Source organism: Sus scrofa, chromosome 14, assembly GCF_054392235.1.
Source record: "Sus scrofa isolate SSC_HxYL_T2T_F1_AM1 chromosome 14, Sscrofa_HxYL_maternal_Yorkshire_Landrace_v2.0, whole genome shotgun sequence".
Taxonomy (NCBI): Eukaryota; Metazoa; Chordata; class Mammalia; order Artiodactyla; family Suidae; genus Sus; species Sus scrofa.
The window spans coordinates 69,153,162-69,176,692 of NC_139396.1; the positions used below are offsets into that span (position 1 = coordinate 69,153,162).

Sequence of the window (23,531 nt, forward strand, 5' to 3'; positions counted from 1 at the left end):
GGGGCGTGACCGTCAAAATTGAATCTTTCCAATGGGGCAAGAGGGTGGGCGGGACCCTCCCGATGATTGGCTAGCGCTGCGGCGCGGGGCGGGGCCGGCAGGGCTGCTGGCGCGGCTGGACGGGCGGCGCTTGCAGAATCCCAGGGACGGTTGCTGAGCGGGTCTGGGATCCCGGTCGCGGCGCCTTCCGCCTGACCGCTCCTAGTCCATCTGTTGGATACCAAAAGACCTAACCTGAGCCCGCGCCGGACGGGCGGGCCGGGCTGAGAGGTGAGTGTACGGACCTTCGGGCAGGACCAAGACCCCCGCCAGGTCCGGGGGTGGAACCTGGATATGTGGATTCCCGGGGTTCTGGGACTCCCAGACCTGGGAGACCCCGCTTACACACGGGGTCTCTAAGCCATGGAATAAGGTTCTGAGACCGCGGGGAAGGACGTCCATGGGCCACCAGAAGGCTCCACGACCCCGAGGGGTGCAAGTCTTGGGGCCAGAAACCCTGGGGAAGCGCCCACATTCCCCCAAGTCTCCTCACAATCTTCGGGAACCCCATACTGGGACAGGGAGCCCTGGAACTGGAAAGGAACAGCGACAGGAATCCCTGGCGAGGAAGGGACTTCCTTGGGAGTCCTAGATTATGCATTAGGGACCCCTGCCCCTCAGAAGACTTAAGGGAACTCAAAGTGTCCACAGAACCTAAGCCAGGTGATTGCAGAGTGACGCTCTTGGGAGTTTACACCAGAGTAGGTAGAGAAGAGTTAAGGACCCCAGCAGAGGGAGGCTGCCACCTGTCCTAGCCCACAGGGATGGGAAAAGCAAGCAGTGACTTGAACAGGTAGGGTCTGATGAACCCCAACTGTGTGTACCAGGACCCCCCAAACCCGTTCACCGGATGAAGTGACTCGACCAGTGACTGTGACTGTTCTGGGGAGGGGGAAGAGATGACTGAGGGATGAATCAACAGGAACAGGGGCAATCCTGGGGCCATTTCAGTCACCATACATTAACTGAGCACCTACCATGTGTGTCAGGCTATGAGCTCTCAAATTCCAGAAAGACATTAGCGCTGCGGGAGGAAGGAAAGTGCTGCAGTGGGAGGGTGGGCCAGGATTTAGGGGGCCGTTTTGATAGGCAGTGGTAGGGCAAAAGGGAGTGTCCGGAGCCCCTGAAGGTACTTTGGAAGAGGACTTCAGAAGCTAGAGGTGACCAAGATTAAATCCATTCCCTCTCCTCTGGGTTTTTGGGATCCTCCTTCCCCCATGACAATTCTCTGGCCCTCTCCAGTCCTGTTTGCCTCATCCAGGAGCTGGACGGATCAGTTTCTGAAGGCTCTTCCAGCCGGGGAACTGAATCCTAAGTGTGTGAACTGGCAGGAGCTAGGTTCCTGGACACCTGGCTTCATGAGGTCAGGGCAGTTGGCATCAGGAGGAGGGCAGGAAGGGGAGGAGTGGAAGGGGATGTGCACAGAGGGCCGTCCTCAAGAATTGGAAGACTGAGTGTTACCACAAATGGCTTAAGTTACCAGAGGGAATGAGAGTGGCAAAGGCTGCAAGGGCTCAGAAAGGCTTAGCCTATAGCCAGAGGCAGAGCTTTTGAGGTGAGTAGAGGCTGAGCAGGCCCTGGGGATGGGTGGGTGGGGTAGGAAGCTGTGGAGACTGGCAGGCACCCCCCTGGTGGTAAGGACAGCTTGGGTAGTCCTTGTTGGGCCCTGGCTTCACAATCCAGGTCCCTACCCTCCCTATTTGATGTTTAGACATGGCAAGGGCCAAGCTTAAGGCCACACAGCAGGCTAGCAGTGGAGTTGGCTGGGCCGGAACCAGAGATCCTTACTCTTGGTATGTTGAGTTTTCAGCACATTACCTTAGGGCAGAGGGCACCACCCACCAGGCGCCACATCACAGATAACAAGGATTGGACACTAATGGATGATCAGGGGTTAGAGGGAGAAACTGAGACACAGAGCCCAAGTCCCTGTAGTTTCTAGAGGCCCCAGCAGGCCTGATTCATGTCTGTCCCCTGCAGAATTCCCTGAGCTGGTGTCAGGTGCCACAAGCACTGGGGAACTCACCAGGAGAGGACGGACGGAGCTAGGGGCCAGCAAGATGGCGGACGAAACCTTAGCTGGGCTGGATGAGGGAGCCCTGCGGAAGCTGGTAAGTCGTCCCATCATCCCTATTATGAGGACAGGCAAGCCAGGCCAGAGAGACAGGGCCTGTCCAGGATACCTCTCAGCTGACAGGAGGAGGTGATGGGGGAAGGGGCAGGAGGAGGGCTCAGGGGAACATGTTCCGCATGGCTGATGCAGGGGCCCTGATGGCATGTGCCTGTCCATGCCAGGTGCTGAGGCCTTGTCCCTCCCAGCCCCCCACTGCCACCACCTGTTTAAATAGTAACTGGTGAGGACTCACCCATGTGCAGTTACAGGTGTGAGGAGGCTGGATTTGCTTCTCCCATGCAATAGTCTGGGCAGTACCCACCCCTGGAGGCTGACCCACTGATAACAGTAGCAGCAATGATTAATAAGCCAGGGCACAGTAGGGAGCTGGCTGGGCACTAAGCACACCATCTCACAGAATGGTCACAGCAGCTCCAAGAGTCAGGAGGACACTGTGGCTCAGAGAGGTGAAATCATCTGGGGCACCCAGCTAGGAAAAGGGTGTGCCAGGATCCAAACAAATGGGGTCACGGGGGACCAAGAGACTGGATAAGTCAGGGCCAGAAGATCCCACAGAGACTGGTTTGGGGGGCCCTTATGAACTCTGTGACTTCTATCTGTCACTTTCCTACTCAGAGCCTGAGTTTCTTTACCTGTAACATGGGAGGTGGGAGAATGTGTGAATATATCTAGGTCCTATATTCGGCATGGGGATGAAATGACGTATGGACCCAGATCTTGGGGTCGAATAAGGATGGGCCCACTCTATCCCCTTTCCCCAGCTTCTTCTTGACACCCCCACTCCCCCCACCCCTACTCCCGGCCCCATGCAGAGTGGCTGTGCGGCAGCATAGCAGGGCAGGCATGTTCCCACCAGCCAAGGAAGGAAACACCTGAACTGGAGGAGGGACCAGAGCCCCACCCCCCCAGCCCCTGACCCTTGTCCAGGGGGAAAATTAAAGATTTACCTTCCCTCGGAGAAAGCAAATGACACACCCCACCCCCATACCACTCCTCTGGAGGCAGGAGCCAGAGCCAGCCAGCTCAGCCCAGCCACTGTACAGCTCCCAGACACTGGCATCGTCTACCCAGGACACTCGGCCTCTGGGTCTTCGGACAGCACCGTAGACTCCAGGTGTCTGCCACTGCCAGAGGCGGCTGTGTGCAGCCTGAAGGAGATGAGTTGGGTTTCCAAAGGTTCCCACCACATGGGCTCAATCTCCCATTACGAAGTTAGAATCCTAATGTGGGTAGCAGAGAGAAAGCCAAGTCTCCGCGCATGCCCTTCCCTAGAGGTCTACTCTGAGGCTCAGGGTTCTCGAGCCGCCACCCCCCACCCCATGCGAGTTTGAGCGCTAGAAAAGGGTTTCAGAGACGCGGAGGCCTTGGCTGTAGTCCACCCACGTCCGGCCCCCTGCCTGGGCAAGGACTAGAGAGACCTCGCACCTCGTCTCGGGACCCCGAAGCCCCTCGAGGTCTCTTCCATTCCATTCGGGTCCTCCACCGCCAGGCGCCCGCCATTACTGCGCCCCAGAACTGCTGAGAGTCCCGCCCCGCGCGCTGGCCTCGTGGCAGGAACGGGGGAGTCCCGAGCTGGGCTCCTCCCCGCAGGGCCGAGCCTTATAAGGGCAAGTTAACCCTCGTCCCAGCGTCTGACTGATTTGGAGACCCCAGGACGGGTTCCCAGCCTCGGGTGCTGCACATTCCTGAGAACTGGGAGGGGACTGCGCGGGATGGGGGTACCTGGGGACACGAAATGCCACGTGCCCCTCCAGCACATATCCGGACGCCCTCCGCCTTCGTCCCGGCTTTGAGATGGAACTCTGACACTCACTAGCTGGGTGACCTGCGGAAGCTGCTTGTCTGTGAACCTGGGTTTCCTCTCTGTAGCCGGGGATGTTAAAGCAGGCGGTATCGGGGGACTTCCTGTCTGGCCAGCTCCAAGCTGGGCGCCTTAGTGCTGGGCTGATTGGGAGAGGCGTGGGCGGTGCCCTGAGTGTATGGGGTGGGGAGGGGCCGGCGGTTGTGGGGCCCGCGGGCCTTCAGCGCCCCCTGGCGAGGCCTCGCTCCACTGCCCGCTGGTTCCCCTCAGGTTAACTGGAGGAGGTGGGACTGAGCAAATGACTGGAAAGTCTCCTCCATGGTGCCGGTGGGGAGAGCGAGGCTCAAGGAGACGCCACCAGGGCCTGTCAGACCCCAGCAGGGCGGGTACAAAGTACTCAGAGACCCGGCCCCCCGGGAGGAGGAAGCGCCCGCTTTCCTCCCAGGAGAATTTCACTGGGCAGTTTCGGAAACCGCCCCATCCCCTTCCCTTTCCCCCGGTGGACAATGGCGCTTTGTACTTCCTTCCCTCCCTCCCACAGCCCCCTCCACTCAGGACGTTGGGGCCTGAGAGGGCGGAGAACACAGGACACACAGCAGGAACACTGTGGGTGGACCTTTGTCTCTAGGCCTAAAGGGAAGGGTAATGCTGGAGGGTGACCAGTGGAATGAGGGTGTCCATTCCCCAGCCCTGCCACACCCACGTGGGGGGATCAGACAAAGGCTCCAATTTTCCAGATGGGGACACTGAGGATCCCAGTGGTCACAGAAGTAACCAAGTTCCCACATCAGGCTTCTTCAAGGACAAGAACCCCGTCTCTATAGAGCCCAGAGGGTTAAGAAGGGAAACCCAGGAGACAAAGGGCTCGTTATTGCATCTCTGAACTTCTTTACCCTCTGTTTAGGAGGGGCTAGACCAGCTGTTCCCTCAGGTCCCCAGTCTCCAAGTGTACTGCAGAGGGCTCTGGGCCTGCAGCAAGGCCAGGACTGAGGGTGAGAAAGTGAGTCTCATTTTGCCCCCTCTGCTATTATAGGCCCTCTTCAGCCCCAGGGCATCTCTAGTCCAGGCTAGAGGGGTCCTTGATATAGTACCAGGGTCCTCTAGGCTGCAGAGTCACAGAGATCTGTGTTCGAATCCTGGCTCAGATCATTTGACCCTAAGCAAATCCTTGAGTCTCAGTTTCCTCCTCTGTCAAATGAGAGAAATAAAGTGCCTGGGGCTTCCGTGAGGTTTGGACAAGTTGGGCGGCTCAGCGCAGGATCTGGCACACAAGTTCTCAGTAAATGTTTCAAATGCCTCTTGGTATCTTGTCCTCACTTACCTTCATTTCTCTCTCTCCCCTCCCTGCTAGCTGAAACCAAGCAGGGGGGACCTTAAGTCACTGCCCCCATCCCCACCCACTGCTCTGAGGTGGGAGCCATTGTCCCATCTGGCAACTGAGAAAACCACAACCAGAGGTGATAAGGATATGATCTGACCACCCAGCCAGAACTGGATTGGGGCTGGAGCCAGCTGTGGGTCCTGGCTTGAGCCTCATGGGACCCTCCCCTAGCTCCTCAGGAATGTGGAGACTGAAGGTACCCTGGAGTGTTCTGTCATTTGTCCCTACTCTCTTCAGATGGGGACAAGTGAGCTCATAGCTAAGCTAAGCCAGCCCACACTCCATGCAGAAACCTTCTCCCTCCCACCTGGCTCCCCCATGGAGCAGGAAGGAATGATGGGGGAGGAGGCTAAAAAGGAAGGGAGTGGAAGGCTCCTGGGCCTACCCCTGCACAATTTGGGGGTGGAGACAGAGGAAACCACCGTGCCTATACTTGCTTCCATCTGGCCCAGACCCACACTGGAGGCTTATCTCTGCTATTATCTTCCTGGGGGCCTTGGGCCAGACCTCTCTCCCCTGAGCCAGTTTCCGTAGCAGGTGGTGGGGAAGGTGTGAGGGGGGCACCAGGATTGGCTGACTGCCCAGAGAAGGTTGCCCTTTCCTGAACCTGCTTAGACCAACCATCCCCAATTTCCAGTTGGGAAAACACCTGTCCCCCATGGACACCCTCTCTAGGGCTCAGGTGGACCTCAATGGAGCTGCTTTATCTGTCTGGGGGGTTGGCCCTCCCAATTTGGGCCCTAGCCTCTTTGCCCCTTCAGTGGTGACTAAGGCTGGACCAGGGCAGGGAAAACAATAGCCCCCAGCCAGACAGGGAACACTGACTCCTGAGAGCCTACTCTTGCCTCAGTCTGTCCAGTGTGGATGAGGCTGCCACCCACAAGCAAGACTGTGGTACTTTGGGACCATGGGAGTCTCCTTTGTTCAGCTGGACTCCAGTGGCCCGAATCACCCTTCCCTCCCCAGGGACACTGTTAGGGGCCCATAGAATGGCCTCTCCTCCTGCTATGACTCCCAGACTCTCAGGGGTTTGATGAAGAGCTCTGAGACTCAGGACTCGAATCACAGGAAGGAGTGCCTGGCTTGGCACCTGCCACAGGTGGATGATGGCTGGCTGCCCACTCTGTGAACCATAGTGCATGGTGATGTGTCCAGAAGCCCTGGCTGTGTGGTCTGGGTCTCCCTACCCCGAGACCAAGTTTGGGTGGGCGGGCAGGCACGCGATGGGCTTGGGACAGAGGGAGTGGAGACAGAACACTCATTGTGCCCAGGCCGAGCTGTGGGCAGTTGGTGCCAGCCCTCCGCCCCAGCAGCCAAAATGACCTGCCCCTCGCCCCTGCCTGCCCCGTAGTTGGAGGTCACAGCGGATCTGGCAGAGCGGCGACGCATCCGTTCGGCCATTCGGGAGTTGCAGCGGCAGGAGTTGGAGCGCGAGGAGGAAGCCCTGGCATCCAAGCGCTTCCGCGCTGAGCGGCAGGACAACAAGGAGAACTGGCTGCAGTGAGTGGTGGGGTGGGGGTGAGGTTGGACATGCTGGTGGGGCAGCACATGCCAAAGCTCAGCTCCTGTTGTGCAGGCAAAGCCAGGTGTCTGCTGCCCATCTGGGTGAGCAAATGGCAGTACAGGCACACACTTGTAGTACACAGGGGCGTTTACAGGCATGAACCAGGTGCCAATCATAATGTCCTGGCCACACCCATGTGGACAGCATGTCTGAGTTTGTGGTATTAGCGCTCAGGCCCTTGGGCGTGCATGTGCCAGTGTGTAGCCAGAGGGTGTGCACAGCGACATGCCCTCTGCCAAGTTCCGGGTACCCTGTGCTGGCCTCCGCCCTCAGCCCACATCCTCCATGACCTGGCCCTGGCAGTGGCAGTTACGGTCATGATGTCCCTGCAGCTCTCAGCAGCGGGAGGCTGAGCAGCGGGCTGCTCTGGCACGGCTGGCAGGACGGCTGGAGTCCATGAGTGATGTGGAGGAGCTGACCGCTCTGGTGAGGCCTGCACCCGGGCAGGGGATGGGGGCAGGGTAGGTAAAGACCTGGACACCACAGCCCAATCCCTGTGGCCCACTCTTCACCCACAGCTACGAGGTGCCCCTGAGTATGAGGAACGCAAGCTGATCCGAGCTGCCATCCGCCGCATCCGGGCCCAGGAGATTGAAGGTACATGCCCTGTCCTGGCCCCGCCCCTGCCCAGATGCATGCCACCTGCAGCACCACCCTCCCTATGCAGCTCCCCCAACCCCCGCCCCGGTCACTCACTTGACGCTTTTCTCTTCCCTTCCAGCTGCCACCTTGGCTGGAAGGCTGTGCAGCGGGCGTCCCAACAGTGGCTCAAGGGAGGACAGCAAGGGGCGGGCATCACACAGGCTGGAACGGTGTGAGGTAAGGGGTGTGGGCAAGGTCCTCTGCCCATGGATGCCAGCAGCACTGAGTGCCTGTGTGTCTTTGCTAGACCAGTACTTAACTGAGGGGTCCCCTGATTTGTGTTTGATGGAACTATCTCAGATCTCTGCTCACTCTCCCAGGCAACCTCTGGTCACGTGCTCCTACTGCAGTTTTTCTCTACCAAGGCCTCCCCATCAAAGCCAGCTTGTCTACACTGCTCCCAGGTTCCTGTCTCCCTGCTTGCCTCCCCACCTCCATGCCTACCTTCCACATCCATGCTGGCCATCCAGCCTCTACTCAGCAGACAGAGGGATCTCCCTGAAATGCAAATCAGACCCTGGTACCTGCTCAGCTTAAATCCTCCTGAGGCCGTTCCCTCCCCACCCCCAACCAGAGAGCCCCCATCCTTACCTTGACTTTTCAGGAACTTGTCAATCCCCAGATGCTCAGAGTCAACTCTGTTCTCCAGGGAGTGTGGATGTGAGGGCAGGCTGTGCAGGTTCCCTATGCGGCCAGCAGAGGCCGCTGGTTCCCTGGTCCTGGCAGGACTACCCCCTACCCCCTTGATTAACCAGGCTGAGCCAGAGGTAAGGAGCTCCCAATCCAGGAATCTATTAAGTTTAGGAGTCCCCAGCAGATCTCCTGCTGTCCCAATCCCCTGGCATTAGGATCTGGTGCTCTCTGAACTGCCCTTGGGCAGGCAGTACTAAGAGGTTGGGAAGTGAGGATCCAAGACTGCCCATGGTGTGCCAGTGACCATGCTTGTGCAGGTGTGCCTGCAGGAAACCATCCCCAGCCTCTCTGCTTTGCATGCCCTGCCCTGAGTGCCTGCGGAGCCTTGGATTCATCCTGTGGGTTTCCCACAGGTGCTGAAGCCACAGGAACAAGAGCACCAGGCAGAGGTCCCAGAGCCAACCCCAGCCCCAAATGGCACCAGCCGGGATGTGACCACAGTGACACTCCTGCTGCGGGCCCCACTTGGGAGCACACCCAGCTCACCTGCCTCACCTGAAAGTTCGCCCAGCACTACCTCTCCTGAGCCTCCACTGGAGTCTGCCAAGGCCCAGGGCCCTGCTGCCGAGGCTCTGGGCAGCCCTGAGCCACCTCCCAGTCCACCCAGGGCTCCCAGCCCTGAACCCCAGGAGCCTCCAGCCACCCTCAACAGTGACAGGCAGGTGGTCAACAAGGTGAGTCTGGATGAGGGTCAGGGATGCCAGGCAGACGAGCTCCTCGGTCTGGGAGTCAGGCCCTGCCCATGCCCTGTTCCCCTGCAGCTCCTGCATTGCCCCACAGAGCCCACTGCTGCCCAAGGCCCCACCAAAGGTCTCTCCGACACGAAGCGAGCAGGTGAGGGTTCCAGCAGAGATGGCTATGGCATCTGCCTCCCAGGCCTCCCCTTCCCTGCCTGGAAAATGGGTTCTTGTGCCCACACAGCTCCAGTCCCCTCAGGTCCAGGCAGTTCTCTGACACTCCTCCCATTGCCCCTGAGGTGTCCCCGCCCCCGGCCTGGCCCACTCCCCCACCCATGGCCAGAGGCCTCCCCACAGCCTTGAAAGGCAACAGGCCTCAGGCACATTCTTTTCCCCAATAAGGGAGTGCACCCATCTCCCTGGTGGAGCCGTGGGCAGTGCTGGCCAGGGGGGTGTCCCCCATCCCTATCGGTAGGAAGGATCTGGGCACCCTTCCTCCAGCCCAGTCCTAGCCCCAGCCCCCAGGAGTGTCATTGTGGGGTCAGTGTAGGAGGGGAAGGAGGGGCCTGTGAAAGAGAGGCAGCTGACTGGGGAGGTGGGGAGCTGTGGGAGGTGCAGGATGGGCTGGGGAGGCTGGGAAGGTGGAGGGGCAGGAAGGGGCTGGGAGGCTGAAGACGTGTGGAAGAGACGACCATGAGAGGTGGACCCCACCATCCACTCTCCTTTCTCTGCCCCCACATGGCCTCCGCCTTCTTCCCATGTTGCCAGACCCGGCTGGACCCCGCCCTTGCCAACGTTCCCTATCCGTGCTAAGCCCCCGCCAGCCAGTCCAGAACCGAGGTATTGCCTGTTCTCACAGCCCCAGACTCTGGGCAGTCCCTGTCCCATCCAAGCACTGACAGCCTTCCTGTCCCTTCTAGAGCCCACCCCCCTTGCCGGTGGACCTTCCCCGTTCCAGCGTACTGGCTCCGTTCGAGACCGCGTGCGCAAGTTCACATCTGATTCTCCTATGGCTGCTGGGCTCCAGGAAGGCCCACCCCGGGGAACCCTCGGTCCCTCAACCCCTGCAAGGCTCCCAGGCCCCTCCCACACCAGAGCCACCCCTGCCTCCTTCTCCTCCAGTGGCCCCTCCTCCCGGGGCCCCAGTGACACCTCCTCCCGGTTCAACAAGGAGCAGCAAGGAACAGCCTCCCAGCTTCAGAGCTGCCCCCGAGAGGACGGCCCCGGAGGGCGGGGCTTGGCTGCCAGGCCCCTTGAAAACAGAGCAGGGGGGCCCGTGGCCCGCTCAGAGGAACCCAGTGCCCCACTGCCCGTAGCCGTGGGCACTGCAGAGCCAGGGGCCAGTATGAAGACCACGTTCACCATCGAGATCAAGGATGGCCGGGGCCAGGCCTCCACAGGCCGGGTGCTTCTGCCCACAGGCAACCAGAGGGCAGGTAGGCCTCCCCACTGCCTCCCCGCTGCTGGAGATGAGCACCTGTAGCCGCCCGGCTCTGCGCATAGGACAGGTGCTGTGGCCAAGGCTCAGGGTGTCTCTAGAGGGTATGCTAGGATTGAGGGGCACCATCAGCCTGGACTGGCATTGCCCTCACCCCCTGAATCTGACAGTAGTCCTTTTCCCCCTCCAGAACTGACGCTGGGGCTGCGGGCGCCCCCCACCCTCCTTAGCACCAGCAGTGGGGGCAAGAGCACCATCACCCATATCAGCAGCCCCGGGACTGTGGCCCGGCTGGGCACTGTCACTCACGTCACCAGCTTCAGCCATGCCTCCCCCGGTAGCCAAGGAGGCTGCAGCCTTAAGGTGAGCCCTTTCTTGGAGTTCCTGTCGTGGCTCAGTGGTTAACGAACTCGACTAGGATCCGTGAGGACTCGGGTTCAATCCCTGGCCTCGCTCAGTGGGTTAAGGAACTGGCACTGCTGTGAGCTGTGATGTAGGTCTCAGATGCGGCTTGGGTCCCAAGTTGCTGTGGCTGTGGCATAGGCCAGTGGCTACTGCTCTGATATGACCCCTAGTCTGGGAACCTCCATATGCTGTAGATATGGCCCTAAAAAGACAAAAGGAAAAAAAAGTGAGGGGAGCCCTTCCTCACCCCCGCCCCAGCCTTACCAACATCAAGCTCCCATAGACCCCTTCAGGGTTTAGGGCCAGCAGGTCTCCTCTGCTCTGCCCTTCCCCGCTGCACACACAGGGAGACTGAGGCCCAGAGAGAGGTGGCTGTCCACAATCCACAGCCAGCTGGTGGCAGAACCAAAACCAGACTCTTGCCTGTCAGCCACTAGGCATGTCATAAACTCACTCTGTACCGGCCTTAAGCTTCCCACATGTTGATCTCCAGTCCTCACTCCAAAATCGGTTGGTTTATTCCTCATGAGCAGGTGGGAAAACTGAAGCTCAGAGAGGGTGGGTGAGGGGTTGTCCCTCTTTTCTTGTAGCAGCCCCCGTGGCCCTACTCCTACCCCATTCTGGCCCTCAGCCCCAAGGCGCAGAGCCGCTCATCTGCTCATCAAAGATCAGCTTGGCCCTTTAGGAGATTGGAGATTAGCGATTACCATCTGCGTCAACATCTCCAGGGAGTGCTAGGCAGAAGCACTGATGGGGGGACAGGAAGGGGGGTGCCAGTCAGGTGAGGCGGCAGCCTAGCAGGTGCCCAGGAACTGAATACGCTACATCCTTCCATTATTCATTCTGGAGCCCAGGATCAGCTGGCTTCGAGCTCAGCCAGGGAAGGGATCCCCATCCCCAGCAGGCCGCCCTGCTGCCCAGGTAATGCCCTGTGTGCTGCACCAGGGACTGAATGGCACTTTGGCTGAAGTGAGGTGGCTAGAGCCAGCTTTGGGCCTTCTCAGGGATGACAGGGAAAGGGTGGAAGCAAGAGAGCACCCTTCCCTTCGCAGAGCAGGACCTAACTGCTCTCTGCCAAGGGAGTAAGGAGAGGGTAGCCGAAGCCCTTGGGGTGGATTGGATGTGCCACAGGAAGCCCTGGGTCTGATGCCACCGACTCGCCTCAGCTTCCATGCCTAGAAGCAAGGGGAAGCAGATCATGTGCCTATAATGCACTGTTCAGAGTCTATGGTTGGATCTGAGCACCAGGGCAGACAGAGGAGGGAGTTCCCTACTGGTCTGGTGGTTAGGATTCAGGGCTTTCACCACTGCAACCTGGGTTCAATCCCTGATCTGGAAACTGAGCTCCTGCATCAAGCTATTGCACACTGTGCCCCCTCCACCCCACCCCCCCAAAAAAGATAACACAGGGGCAGGCAGAGGACATTTACTTGTTACAGCACATTGCTCAAAGTCCCACCTCTCTGTGCCTTCATTGCCCCCATCTCTACAAAGCTTTCTAAAACAGCACAGCATGAGGGCAAAGGATGCAGACCCTGGAGTCTGGCAGACACAGGGTCACAGTTAATGCACATGGTGGCCCAGATAGGCCCAGTCCTTGCTCTCTGCCTGGGTTCCCTCACCTGTGGAGCCTGGGGCCTGGCCTCGGCCATCCTTCAGAACCTGTGCAGACTTGGCTGTCCTGCCGGTCTGTGATCTCTGGAGGGCCAGGGCTAGGCCTGGCGATCCGCCTGCTTAGCGGGCCACTCCCTCCCCCACAGCCCCTTCGAGAGGGAGCCTAGAATAGGTTTCTATTTGGGCTACAGCCCCAGCTGGCGGGTGGCGGGCTGGGAGGCCAGCAGGGGCGGGGCAGGCCCACTGCCCTTGCCTTCGCCCTCAGGCCAGCTGCAAAGACTCTGACTCTGCCAGCTAGAAGCCACAGTCCCTACCACTGTCCCCGTTGTCACTTGACCATAGAGCCCCTGCCACCACCATGCCGGGGGTACCAGGACCTGGGTCTGAGCTGGCTGCAGCCCTCGAGGAGCGATTGGGCCAGGCTTTGGAGGAACTTCGGGCAGTGGCTGAGGCAGGCCAGGCGGCAGTGACCCAGGCAGCTGAGGCAGCCGCCTCAGCCGTGGAGCCAGTGGCCCGGGCAGCTGAAGAGCTGCGGGCGGAGACAGCAGCACTGAGCCGGCGGCTGGATGCCCTGGGCAGGCAGGTGGAGGTGCTGAGCCTGCGACTGGGGGTCCCACTTGTGCCTGACCTTGAGCCTGAGCTGGAACCCAGCGAGCTGCTTCTGGCCGCTGCCGATCCTGAGGCCCTCTTCCAGGCGGCCGAGGATGCTGGGACCCCCGTGGCCCACCCACCTGCCTTCAGCACCCGCCGCCGCTCCTCTGCCGGCCCTGCCCGCTGCGGCAGTCTCGTAAGTCCCTGTGGGCTGCGGGGAGGGGATTGGTTTCGAGCCAGGCTCTGCCTCTGCTGAGTGACTTGAGGTGTGCCACTACCTTCTCTGAACCTCAGTTTACCTATCTGTACAGGGGACTTGGGGCGCTGGTGCTCCAAGACCAAGGTGAGATGGTGCCAGGCTCCTGGCCCTGAAGCATGCTTGGCAACTGCCCTGGCAGCCCCTGGCCGGGGCCCAGCCCCCACCCCCACCCCCTGTCCCAGCCAAGCTGAGCCTCCCTGAAGCAGCTGCCACCTCGGCTCTCCTTACTCTTACAGCAGACCAAGAGGCCCTGCCAGAAGGGGAGGGGCTGTGATAGTTGGGCTGGGGGCTGTCTGCAAGGGGCTGGGGAGATGCCTTGGGAGGATTGGGGAGCTAGGGTGGGCTGCAGGCCACTTAGGGGTGGTTCATGCTGGGGGGAGGGGAGCAGAGGCATGCTTCACAGAGGACTTGGCTCTGGTCAGCCCCAGTCAGACACCTGGTCAGGAGCCTATGGGCCTTGGTCCAGCCCCCTTGGTGTGTTGTGGTTGGGGAGGGGGGCCATGTGCTGCCTGGGCACTGGCCCAGGAGAACCCAGTTTTTGGGAACAGGCAGGTCAGGGCCCAGGCTGCCTGGGAGGGGGCTGGGAATGAAGCAGCAGAAGGAAGTCAGGATCAGGAGTTAGGCTACCTTTAGCTCAGATCCAAGGCTGCATCATACTTACAGAAGGACCGGGAGTTCCCTTTGTGGCTCAGAGGTTAACCTGAGCAGTATCCATGAGGACACAGGTTCCATCTCTGGTTCTGCTCAGTGGGTAAAGGATCCGGCACTGCCTTGAGCTGTGGTGTAGATGCGGCTCAGATCCCATGTTGCTGTGGCTGTGGTATAGGCTAGCAACTGCAGCTCCAATTTAGCCCCTAGCCTGGGAACTTCCATATGCCACGGGTGCAGCCCAAAAAAACAAAAACACAAAACGCTTATAGGACTGCAGGCAAATCACGAAACTACCCTGAGCCTTGCTTTTCCTTTCTCTTAGTAAAATTCCTACTGCTCATAGGGTGCTCACTACTGCCACGCTAGTTGTATTAAGTTGTATTAAGACAATTCTGGGGAGTTCTGGTCGTGGCTCAGTGGTTAATGAACCCAACTAGGATCCATGAGGACGCAGGTTCAATCCCTGGGCTCACTCAGTGGGTTAAGGATCCAGCGTTGCCATGAGCTGTGGTGTAGGTCACAGATGTGGCTCAGATCTTGCGTTGCTGTGGCTGTGGCATGGGCCAGAGGCTACAGCTCTGATTCGACCCCTAGCCTGGGAACCTCCATATGCCGCAGGGGTGGCCCTAAAAAGACAAAAAATAAATGAATATAAAAAGAAAACTAGTATTTGAATATTAAAAAAAAAAATTTAAAGAGACAATTCTGGGTACATGCGAAGCCCTACAAGGCTCTCAGTGCCTCAGTGCTTCTTCCCTGAGCCTGACACCAGCATGGCCATCCTGGCCTTCCTTGCTCAGGCAGTCTAACCGACCAGTGGTATTTCAGAGGCTGTGCCAGAAGCCCCAGGGCCTGGTCCCCTGCCCTTTGAGGGCATGCTTGGTTTCATCTACATGCCTTCTTAAAGTCCATGCCCTCTGCCCTCCCCGCAGATGGAACCAGAACCAGCAGAGCCCCCCTCTGCAGCAGTGGAGGAGACCAATGGCGCCGAGCAGACACGAGTGGACAAAGCACCAGAGAGGAGGAGCCCACTGAGAGCCGAGGAGCTGATGGCTATAGAAGATGAGGGTGTCCTGGACAAGATGGTATGGCCACATCTGGTAGACTGGGGGTTTGCAAGGGGCCGGGGCCAGGAGGCACCAGGTGGGCAATGACAGGGGCTCTTTCTGCAGCTGGATCAGACTACAGACTTTGAGGAGCGGAAGCTCATCCGGGCCGCACTGCGTGAGCTCCGACAAAGAAAGAGAGGTAGAGAGCCCATACCCCACCCTGGTGCAGCTTCTCCCCTCACTGGGGTCCATTCGTGGACACTCCAGCTCAGTTAACTGCCCTCCCCAGCTTCTCCTTCTCTAGATTCAGCTCTTCCTATGTCTCCTTCCCTCGATTCAGAGGCTCTCTTCCCTAGTTGCTTCTCTCCCACTTCCTAGACCCAGAACCAGCTTCTCTTCTCCTTCCTAGACCCAGCTGCTCTCTCCCCAGCTACTCCTCTGGATCTGATTGCTTCTCCAAGTACTGTCAAGCATTCCTTCCCTGAATCCAGATACTCCTTCTCCTAGCTGTATCTTTCTCCTTGAGGTCCACTGATGACCACCTTAGCCTCTGCCTCCTCTCAGCTTCCCTTCCCTGGACACAGCTGCTTCCTCCCTGGTCCCAGCTGTTCTCTCTTTCAGATTCTAGATCCATTTGCTTTTCCAGATACTCTCCGTTACTCCCTTTCTGGATCTGGCTGCTTCCTCCTGGGCTGACTGATGGTCACCCAGCCACCTGCTTCTTCTTTAGGCCTGTTACCCCCTTTGCCAGCTTCTCTCCCAACTACCCTTTCTCTGGATCAAATTGCTTCTCGGAAACCTCAAATTACTCCCTTCTTAGATCTAGATATTTCTTCTAGCCGCTCTTCTCCCCCAACCCAAGACCCATTTGAAGGCCTACTCAGCTACTTCCCTCACTCAGCTTCTCCTTCCCTAGATTCTGCTGCTCGCTCCCTAGATGGAGATAATCCCTCTGGACTCAGCTACTCATTCCCACAGAAACTCGCTTAGATCCAAATACTCCCCCTTTGAGTTCAGCTGTTCCATATCACCTTGTTTCTGAGTCCACCACTCATCCCTATCCCCTACCAAGTTACAGATATCCCCTCACCCCAGCTACCCCTAGAGAGGGCCCTTGTCCCCTGGGCCTTCAGTATTGCTAACAAGTTGCCCTCTACCCCATCTGTGTATCCCACGTGCCCCTGCATTTGTGCTGTGTGGGTGATGGTGGCCCTTCTTGGCATGTGTGGGCATCCTCTGCCCAGACCAGCGGGACAAGGAACGGGAACGGCGGCTGCAAGAGGCACGGGCCCGGCCCGGGGAGGACCGTGGCAACACAGCCACCAAGACTACCATGCGGCACAGCCAGCAGACAGCTGACGGCTCAGCTGTCAGCACTGTCACCAAGACCGAGAGGCTCGTCCACTCCAGTAAGGGGCCAAGCAGGGCTCAGGGTGGGAACATGTGCACCTCACTGGTCCCTGTGCCTCTCACACCCTTCCTCTCATCCCCTGCCCCTGCAGATGATGGCACACGGACGGCCCGCACTACCACAGTGGAGTCAAGTTTCGTGAGGCGCTCGGAGAGTAAGGCCGCCTGGCATCTCCCTGTGCCTGCCCACCTGCCCGCCTCCTCAGACTCTTCCTCGAACTCTCGCTCCGAACTTTTCATCCATGGGTCTCTCTGTCCAGCCATGACTTTCTCTTCTCTGCCTGTGGCTACCACCTTCCCTCTGCCAGCTTCCCACCCTATCACCCATGTCCAGCCCAGGACCTCACCCTGCTCCCCTTCCTCTATTTTGCAGATGGTGGTGGCAGCACTATGATGCAAACCAAGACCTTTTCCTCTTCATCATCCAAGAAGATGGGCAGGTGAGCACAGGTACCCACTCCCAGACCACAGAGGAATCAGTGCCCCAAGGGACCTCACTGCACACCCATTCTACTGAGGGTGCTGGGAAATTATAGGCACACAGCCAGGGAGAGGCAGAATGGGAGTCAGACCACTCCTGCTAGCCTTGGCATCTCACCTAATCCTCAGCCACACTGTGCGGGAGGTTAAGGGTTTGCTCGGGGTCTTAGAGAGGCCTCCCACCACTGCACTGCCACTTCCCAGTGTCATGGAGCACTTTTTCACCTTAGCCTTATGAGGGTGGGGTATACCCTATGTTATGGAGGATGTTGGGGCAGGTAGGATCAATTCAGGCTGGGAACCAGAGGTGTCCAGGGACTCTGAGTCAGAGACCCATGTTCAAGCTCTTGAGCTGCCGCTCATGCCCCCTGAAACCTAAGGCCACAGGGTTCCATTTCCTCACCTTCAGTGGTAGTGGTGAGGGTCCTTCCATTATCTTGTGAAGTTTAAAATAACACATAGAAAAGGCTCAATAGACGTAGGCTAGGAGTTCCCGTTGTGGCTCAATGGTTAACAAATCTGACTAGGAACCATGAGGTTGCAGATTCGATCCCTGGCTTTGCTCAGTGGGTTAAGGATCTGGCATTGCCGTGAGCTGTGGTGTAGGTCGCAGATGCAGCTGGGATCCCGCATTGCCATGGCTGTGGCGTAGGCGGGCGGCTACAACTCCGATTCAACCCCTAGCCTGGGAACCTCCATATGCCGCGGGTGTGGCCCTAGAAAAGGCAAAAAGACAGAAAGAAAGGGAAAAAAAATCCAGTATTATTGTTATCATTACCATTACTGTTATCACATTGGTTGTCATTATTAGTTGATGACAGTGCCCAGACTCTGAACTCACCTGTAACCTGAGGATATAAGGAGCCTTCTTCAGAGAACTCCCCAGGGGCCAGGTCTATTGAAAAGAGCTTGGCTCCCATTTTCTTGTCATTTGAGCCTCAGTCGACTACTCTGTAAAATGGTTGTGATGAGGGGACCTTCCTTGCTGGCAAGAGTTGCTGGTGGTTGGAGATACCACGAGAAAGTAGAGTCTGGAGCGTGACAAGACCCCTCCCTTGGCAAGTGGGGGTCAAGGCTCAGGAGCGACCCTCCTCAGCCCTAACAGTCTCCTTCCCACCTCTCAGTATCTTTGACCGGGAGGATGAGGCCAGCCCACGGCCTGGCAGCCTAGCGGCCCTAGAGAAACGTCAAGCTGAGAAAAAGAAAGAGCTGATGAAGGCACAGAGCCTGCCCAAGACCTCCGCCTCCCAGGCGCGGAAGGCCATGATTGAGAAGCTGGAGAAAGAAGGCGCCGCGGGGTGAGCGGGGCAGGCCTATGACTGCATGGGGCGGGGCCTGAGCTGTGGTAGGCGGGGCCGTAAACCGAAGGGCGCGGCTGGAGCTCTGGTGGGAAGGGCCTAAAGGTAAAAGGGGCGGGGCTGGTGCGCACTGGGTGGGCTCACCGAGGAGCCCCGCTGTAGTCCTGCGACCCCGGTCGCGATATTGCCCCCTCAGCAGCCCTGGCGGACCCCGCGCAGCTGTGCAGCGCTCCACCAGTTTTGGGGTCCCCAACGCCAACAGCATCAAGCAGATGTTGCTGGACTGGTGCCGAGCCAAGACGCGGGGCTATGAGGTGAGCTCTATGAGGGCCTGGCCCTGGCCCAACAGGGACCTCACCCTCCTCCCGCTCCTTCCCCCATCCAGTTACATCTGTACCCTTCACAGTCACCGTGCCTGGCAGGGAAGATGGGAATTCCTCCTCTGGGATAAAACAGGCTCAGAGACATGTAACATGCCCTAGATTCCAGAATAAGTGATTAAGTGGCAGGGCCTAATGAGGGCCCTTTGGATGATGGGGACGGTTTAGGGCCAGACCCCATCTTGGAGTCCCCTCCTCATTGTTCCATTGGAGGCACTTGTAAATTTGTATGCATAAGGCAGGGAGTGATGACGGCATGACTATAGCTTTAACTGGGTGGTACTGGGCTTCTTGGTTACTCTGTCCCCCTAAGAGGCAGACATGGGAGTTAACAACTGAGTTGGAGGAGGCTCATGTTCCCACTGCTCACCCACCATGCAGCCTTGAGCAAGCTACAGGGCCTCTCCAAGCTCAGTTGCCCTAGGTCTGAAATGCCAAAACACTGGAGGGTGGAGGGCATGGAGGAACTGACCAGTCCTCCCGCTGCCCATAGCATGTGGACATCCAGAACTTCTCCTCAAGTTGGAGTGATGGGATGGCCTTCTGTGCCCTGGTGCACAACTTCTTCCCTGAGGCCTTTGACTATGGGCAGCTCAGCCCACAGAATCGGCGCCAGAACTTTGAGGTGGCCTTCTCATCTGCCGAGTAAGTGTGGGCCCCAGCCCTGTTGGTGTCAGCTGGGTGTCTGGGGCTGGACATCTGGCCTAGGCCCAGCTGCCCTGAGGCCCCTGGAGCTGGCCAGCCGCACTGTCATTCAGCGTCTGAGACCCCCTTCCCCAAAGAGCCCCCATCCTTCTCCCCCACCTGCTGCTGAGTGTGCCAGGTGCCCGCAGGAACGAAGGAGCCGGAGGCCCACCTACCAGCCCGGGCCAAGGCCCACCAGGTGGCCCTGTCCACATCCCCTCTTCCTCTCTCTGCCCCTTCTCTCCCTCCCTTTCTCTGTCCTGCTCTCCTCTGACTATCACCAGAGCTTCCTGCTCCCACGGGATCCCGGCTGGAGATTCCAAAAGGAGGCTCCTGGCCCGGGCACCGTGCCCGCCCAGCCTATATAGGTGTTGCCAGAGGCTTATATAGGACATCAGCAAGCCCTCCACTTTGGAATCGTTGCCCCGTCTGCTCACCTCACCCTCAGCACCCTCCTCCATCTCTTTCCTTCTCAACTTTTCTCTTCCTGGCTCCCCCCCCCCAGATTTCTTCCTCTTTCTCCTCCCTCCACCTCCTCTCACGCCTCCCTCACCCCCCTCCCTGGGGCACAGCCCTCCTCGCCAACCTTGGCGCCAGCGCCATAGCCCCCACCCCATGTTCCCCCCGCTTGCCCCAAGAGTTCTCTGCACCTGTGACTGATCTGGCCCCCACCCCTGTCTGCATCGCACACCATTAGTGACGGGTAGTGAGCGGCACGTCCACGATGGGGAGGGGGCATGCGGGGGGGCTGGCAGACTGCAGCACTGAGAACGTAACTGAACTCATGTCTCTGTGTGTGTATGTGTGTGTCTCTCTGTTCTCCTCCCCTCTCTCTTCTCTGCCTCTTCCCCCCCTGCCCCGCTTGGGCCCTGCCCCCTGCCCCTTCCTGGCCCCCCACCCTCCCCAGGACCCATGCGGACTGCCCGCAGCTCCTGGACACAGAGGACATGGTGCGGCTTCGAGAGCCTGACTGGAAGTGCGTGTACACGTACATCCAGGAGTTCTACCGCTGTCTGGTCCAGAAGGGGCTGGTAAAAACCAAAAAGTCCTAACCCCTGCTTGGGGCCCCACGGTGAGGAACTCTGCCTTGCTCGCCTGCTCCGTTACACAGGAATCTTCTCAGTGGGGTGCAGAGAGAAGCTGGGGAGGTTGCTTGGGAAAGCAGGGGGACCCTGAGAAGAGCCAGAAGAGCCAGACGAGCCAGACATGGCTCTATCTTCTGGTTGTTCAGGACCTAGCAGACGAAACCATTGTCCTCAATGGGTGCTATTGACCCAGGTGGACAGGGCTGAGATGAAGGAAACCCCAGAGGCCATGGGAACCTGGGGGAGGCACCTGACCCAGCCAGCAGGTCCAGGACAGCTCTGTGAAAAAAGTGCAGACTAAGCTGGCGTCTGAATGACAAGTTCAGGCTAAAGGAGGAAGAGAGAGTCTTGCAGAGGTATCAGCCTATGCACAGGGGTAGGGTGGAGGGAAGTGGAGGGCATAGTATATCCAGAAAGGGAAGGAAGTTTAATTAGTCTGGGTGTGAGGGGGAAGAAGGGGTCACAGGCAGAAGTCTGAACTTCCTTCTGAGGACAGGAGTCATAAAAGGTTTCCAAACAGAGAAGGGATGTATGTAGTCCAGTAGTATTCTAAAACAATCCTTGGGAGAGGCCTGGATGAGGGACGGGGAGGGAGATGACGGACTAGACAGCTAGAGCAGCTTAAGTCGAGGGGTGGGCTTCTTGATGGATCCATTGGGGAGGGGGAGGAGGGTCAGAAAAGCCTCCCAGGCTGCCAGTTTGTGCACTGGGGACTTAGGGGTGCATGCTCCAAATTGAGGCACTCAGGAATGAGGCCACTTTAGCAGAAAGATGTTTCTGGTGGGGGATCCTAGATCCTCAAGCCAGTTGTACTTCCTGTCTGGTCATTTCACCTCAGGGCCACAGTAGAGAATTCAGATCCTGAGCTAACTGCCCATTGCAGACCAGGAGCTCAGAGGAGGACAGGGGTGAGCTCAGAGTGTGCCAGGGGTGTTGGGTCAGAGCTGGGGCCAGAAGCTGGAACTCCATACTCCCCACTTAGTAACTCTTCTTTGCCTCATCACTTTTCTCACCATTTGTAGAGAGAAGAAAAAACAAAGCCCCAGAGGGAGAAAGGGGATTACCCAAAGTAATGTGAGTCAGGGACAGGGCTGGCAGTGCACTCAGATGCCCCTTGGGACCTGGAGCCATTGTGGGGGCAGCCCACACGTGCACACATATACTCAGAGAAGCCGTGCAGGTGAGGGGAGGATGGGCATGGTGCTGTCTCTAGGTCATATATGGACTTAGGAGCTGCTGCCCAGCAGGCCAGCCTGGAGGGAGAAGGGCCCAGCCCGGCCCTGATCCAGTTGGAAAGTGTGACTCAGCCCTGCTGTTGCTCGAATTGCCTGGTGTTTGGCCTGTCACTGGGGCAGCTGGAGTCCTGAGCCGTGAGCCCCGGTGTAAACAATGGCTTTATAAGGTCTCCAGGGAAGACACCGGAGTTGGGAGGGAGCTCCACATTGGGGGAGGCCAGGATCCCTGGGGAGATGGCCACAGCTGGAAGAAGCTGCTGAGAGAGGCTGCCTCCTTGTCATAGCACAGCTGGTGAAACAAGCCCAGTGCCAGAGACGACCCTAAGGGCACATAGCACATCAGCAGCAGAGTCAGGAACCTCTCACTCATCCTCAGTGCTTTCCAAGGACTCCAGGGAGGCAAAGAATGACTATACTGTTTCTACAAAGATGGGGAAACTGAATCACAGGGCAGGGTTTTCTCTAGCTTCCACAGCTGGCCAGGAGTGGAACCTTGACTGAAACAGGTCTCCTGCATCCAAGGCTTCTTCCTTGGAGTCCTGGTGAGCTGAGAGTAGGCCCTAGCCCTACCATGGTTTGACCTTGAAGGTACAAGATGGGAGGTTGTTCTGGGCCCTTGGGTGTCTTGGGAACAGGAGCAATTCCTTCCCTCATGCCTTCTCTGCCAAAAGAAACTCACATAACAACACTGACTGAGGGCTTCCTGTATGCTGGGCATAGCAGATGGGAGGGAACAAGGCTGAAGAGGTCTTGTTCTGGGAGGGAAAGGGAAATGGAGTCAGGGAGGCACACTCAAGCTTTGAGCCCCTGGGGCTGTCAGTTGCTTAATAGCTGCAGTCAGCTCACCCCAGAGTGGGGTGAGTGTTCTTGCTATATGGAAGGAGGGGCCCCAGGCAGGTGCCAACATCCATCAGGCCCAGCCCTGCACCTACCAAGCTGTAGAGTTTGAAATCAATAACTCCTCTGCTCTGTGACTCAGTTTCCCTGTGTGTAAAGTGTATCTAGCACACTGGGGGATGGTCAGAAGAGTGGTCCTGCTCCTGAACATGATGTAGATGGCCCAGTCCGTATTGATGAGGATGCTCATCTGCCTCCCCTGCTTTATCCAAGGGGGTAATAAGGGTTTAAGAACTGTCTCCCACACACACACACACCCCTCCCTGGCATCCATCTCACACAGCAGGGTTGTCTATTGAGGCAGACCAGCGTTCCCAGGCTGCTCTACAGGAGGTACTAGTCCAGGGAGCTGGCTGAGAGGGTCACTGGAGGGGGTACTGGATGCAGGGAGAGATTTGAGGCCCCTTTGGTTACAGCAGCCCAATGGAGAGGCTTGTGCCAGGTGGAGTGTGCCATTGAGGGTGAGAAGGAGGCGGCCCTCTGGAGAGAAGTGGGCGGGTCTGGAGTCAGGACCGCCCAGGGCCAGGGGCTGAAACCTTGACCCTATGCTGGGTCCTTAGAGTCCGATGGGGATGGAGCAGGGCTCTTCTTTTCCACCTCCACATGCCTGGCCCTGCTCCCACAGGGGTGCCTCCAACCTTGGATGCCTGGGCCTTCTGCCTTTCTGGAAGGCTTTTCCCCCATTCATTAGATCAAGAGTCGAGTTTATGGAAGACCCCCAGGCTGCAGCACTGGAATAGACCTCTGGGTAGAGGGTCGCTGCAAAAAGCAGGGCTGGCGCTGATAACCACTTCCTCCCCGTGCCCCCTCCCCGCAGGATGCTGGTGGACTGCGTGCCCCTGGTGGAGGTGGAGGACATGATGATCATGGGCAAGAAGCCCGACCCCAAATGCGTCTTCACCTATGTGCAGTCGCTATACAACCACCTGCGGCGCCACGAGCTGCGCCTGCGCGGCAAGAATGTCTAGCTTCCCAGCCCGCACGGCTGCCCGCCCGCGGCAAGCTGCCCGCACCACACAGGCACCGTCCCCTCCCTGTGTGCCTGCCCACCGCTGCCCTGTCTGTCGCGACACCCTCCCACGCATACACGCAGCGTTTTGATAAATTATTGGTTTTCAACGAGC

General features: G+C 58.4%; 1 protein-coding gene across 21 annotated transcripts; it reads left to right on the forward strand.

Annotated features, from left to right (window-relative positions):
* The first annotated feature begins 132 nt into the window (after positions 1-132).
* SMTN (smoothelin) lies at positions 133-23,529 on the forward strand. 21 transcript variants are annotated; one of them, NM_001244360.1, is given in 21 exon segments: positions 133-270; positions 2,020-2,150; positions 6,707-6,855; positions 7,252-7,345; positions 7,438-7,516; positions 7,641-7,738; positions 8,608-8,928; positions 9,016-9,088; positions 9,700-9,771; positions 9,852-10,367; positions 10,560-10,732; positions 14,822-14,974; positions 15,062-15,137; positions 16,183-16,347; positions 16,441-16,503; positions 16,722-16,788; positions 17,953-18,126; positions 18,323-18,440; positions 19,000-19,151; positions 20,098-20,262; positions 23,225-23,529. In NM_001244360.1, coding segments are annotated over 19 exon segments (2,739 nt in total). In that variant the 5' UTR covers positions 133-270; positions 2,020-2,099; the 3' UTR covers positions 20,243-20,262; positions 23,225-23,529.
* Positions 23,530-23,531: the final 2 nt, after the last annotated feature.

Excerpts from the sequence above, each read along its gene's own strand:
- SMTN (XM_084993203.1), top strand. The coding sequence starts at position 2,100 with ATGGCGGACGAAACCTTAGCTGGGCTGGATGAGGGAGCCCTGCGGAAG. Across the intron at positions 14,975-15,061 it reads AGGGTGTCCTGGACAAGATG|CTGGATCAGACTACAGACTT; the intron begins GTATGGCCACAT and ends CTCTTTCTGCAG. Across the intron at positions 16,504-16,721 it reads TTTCGTGAGGCGCTCGGAGA|ATGGTGGTGGCAGCACTATG; the intron begins GTAAGGCCGCCT and ends TCTATTTTGCAG.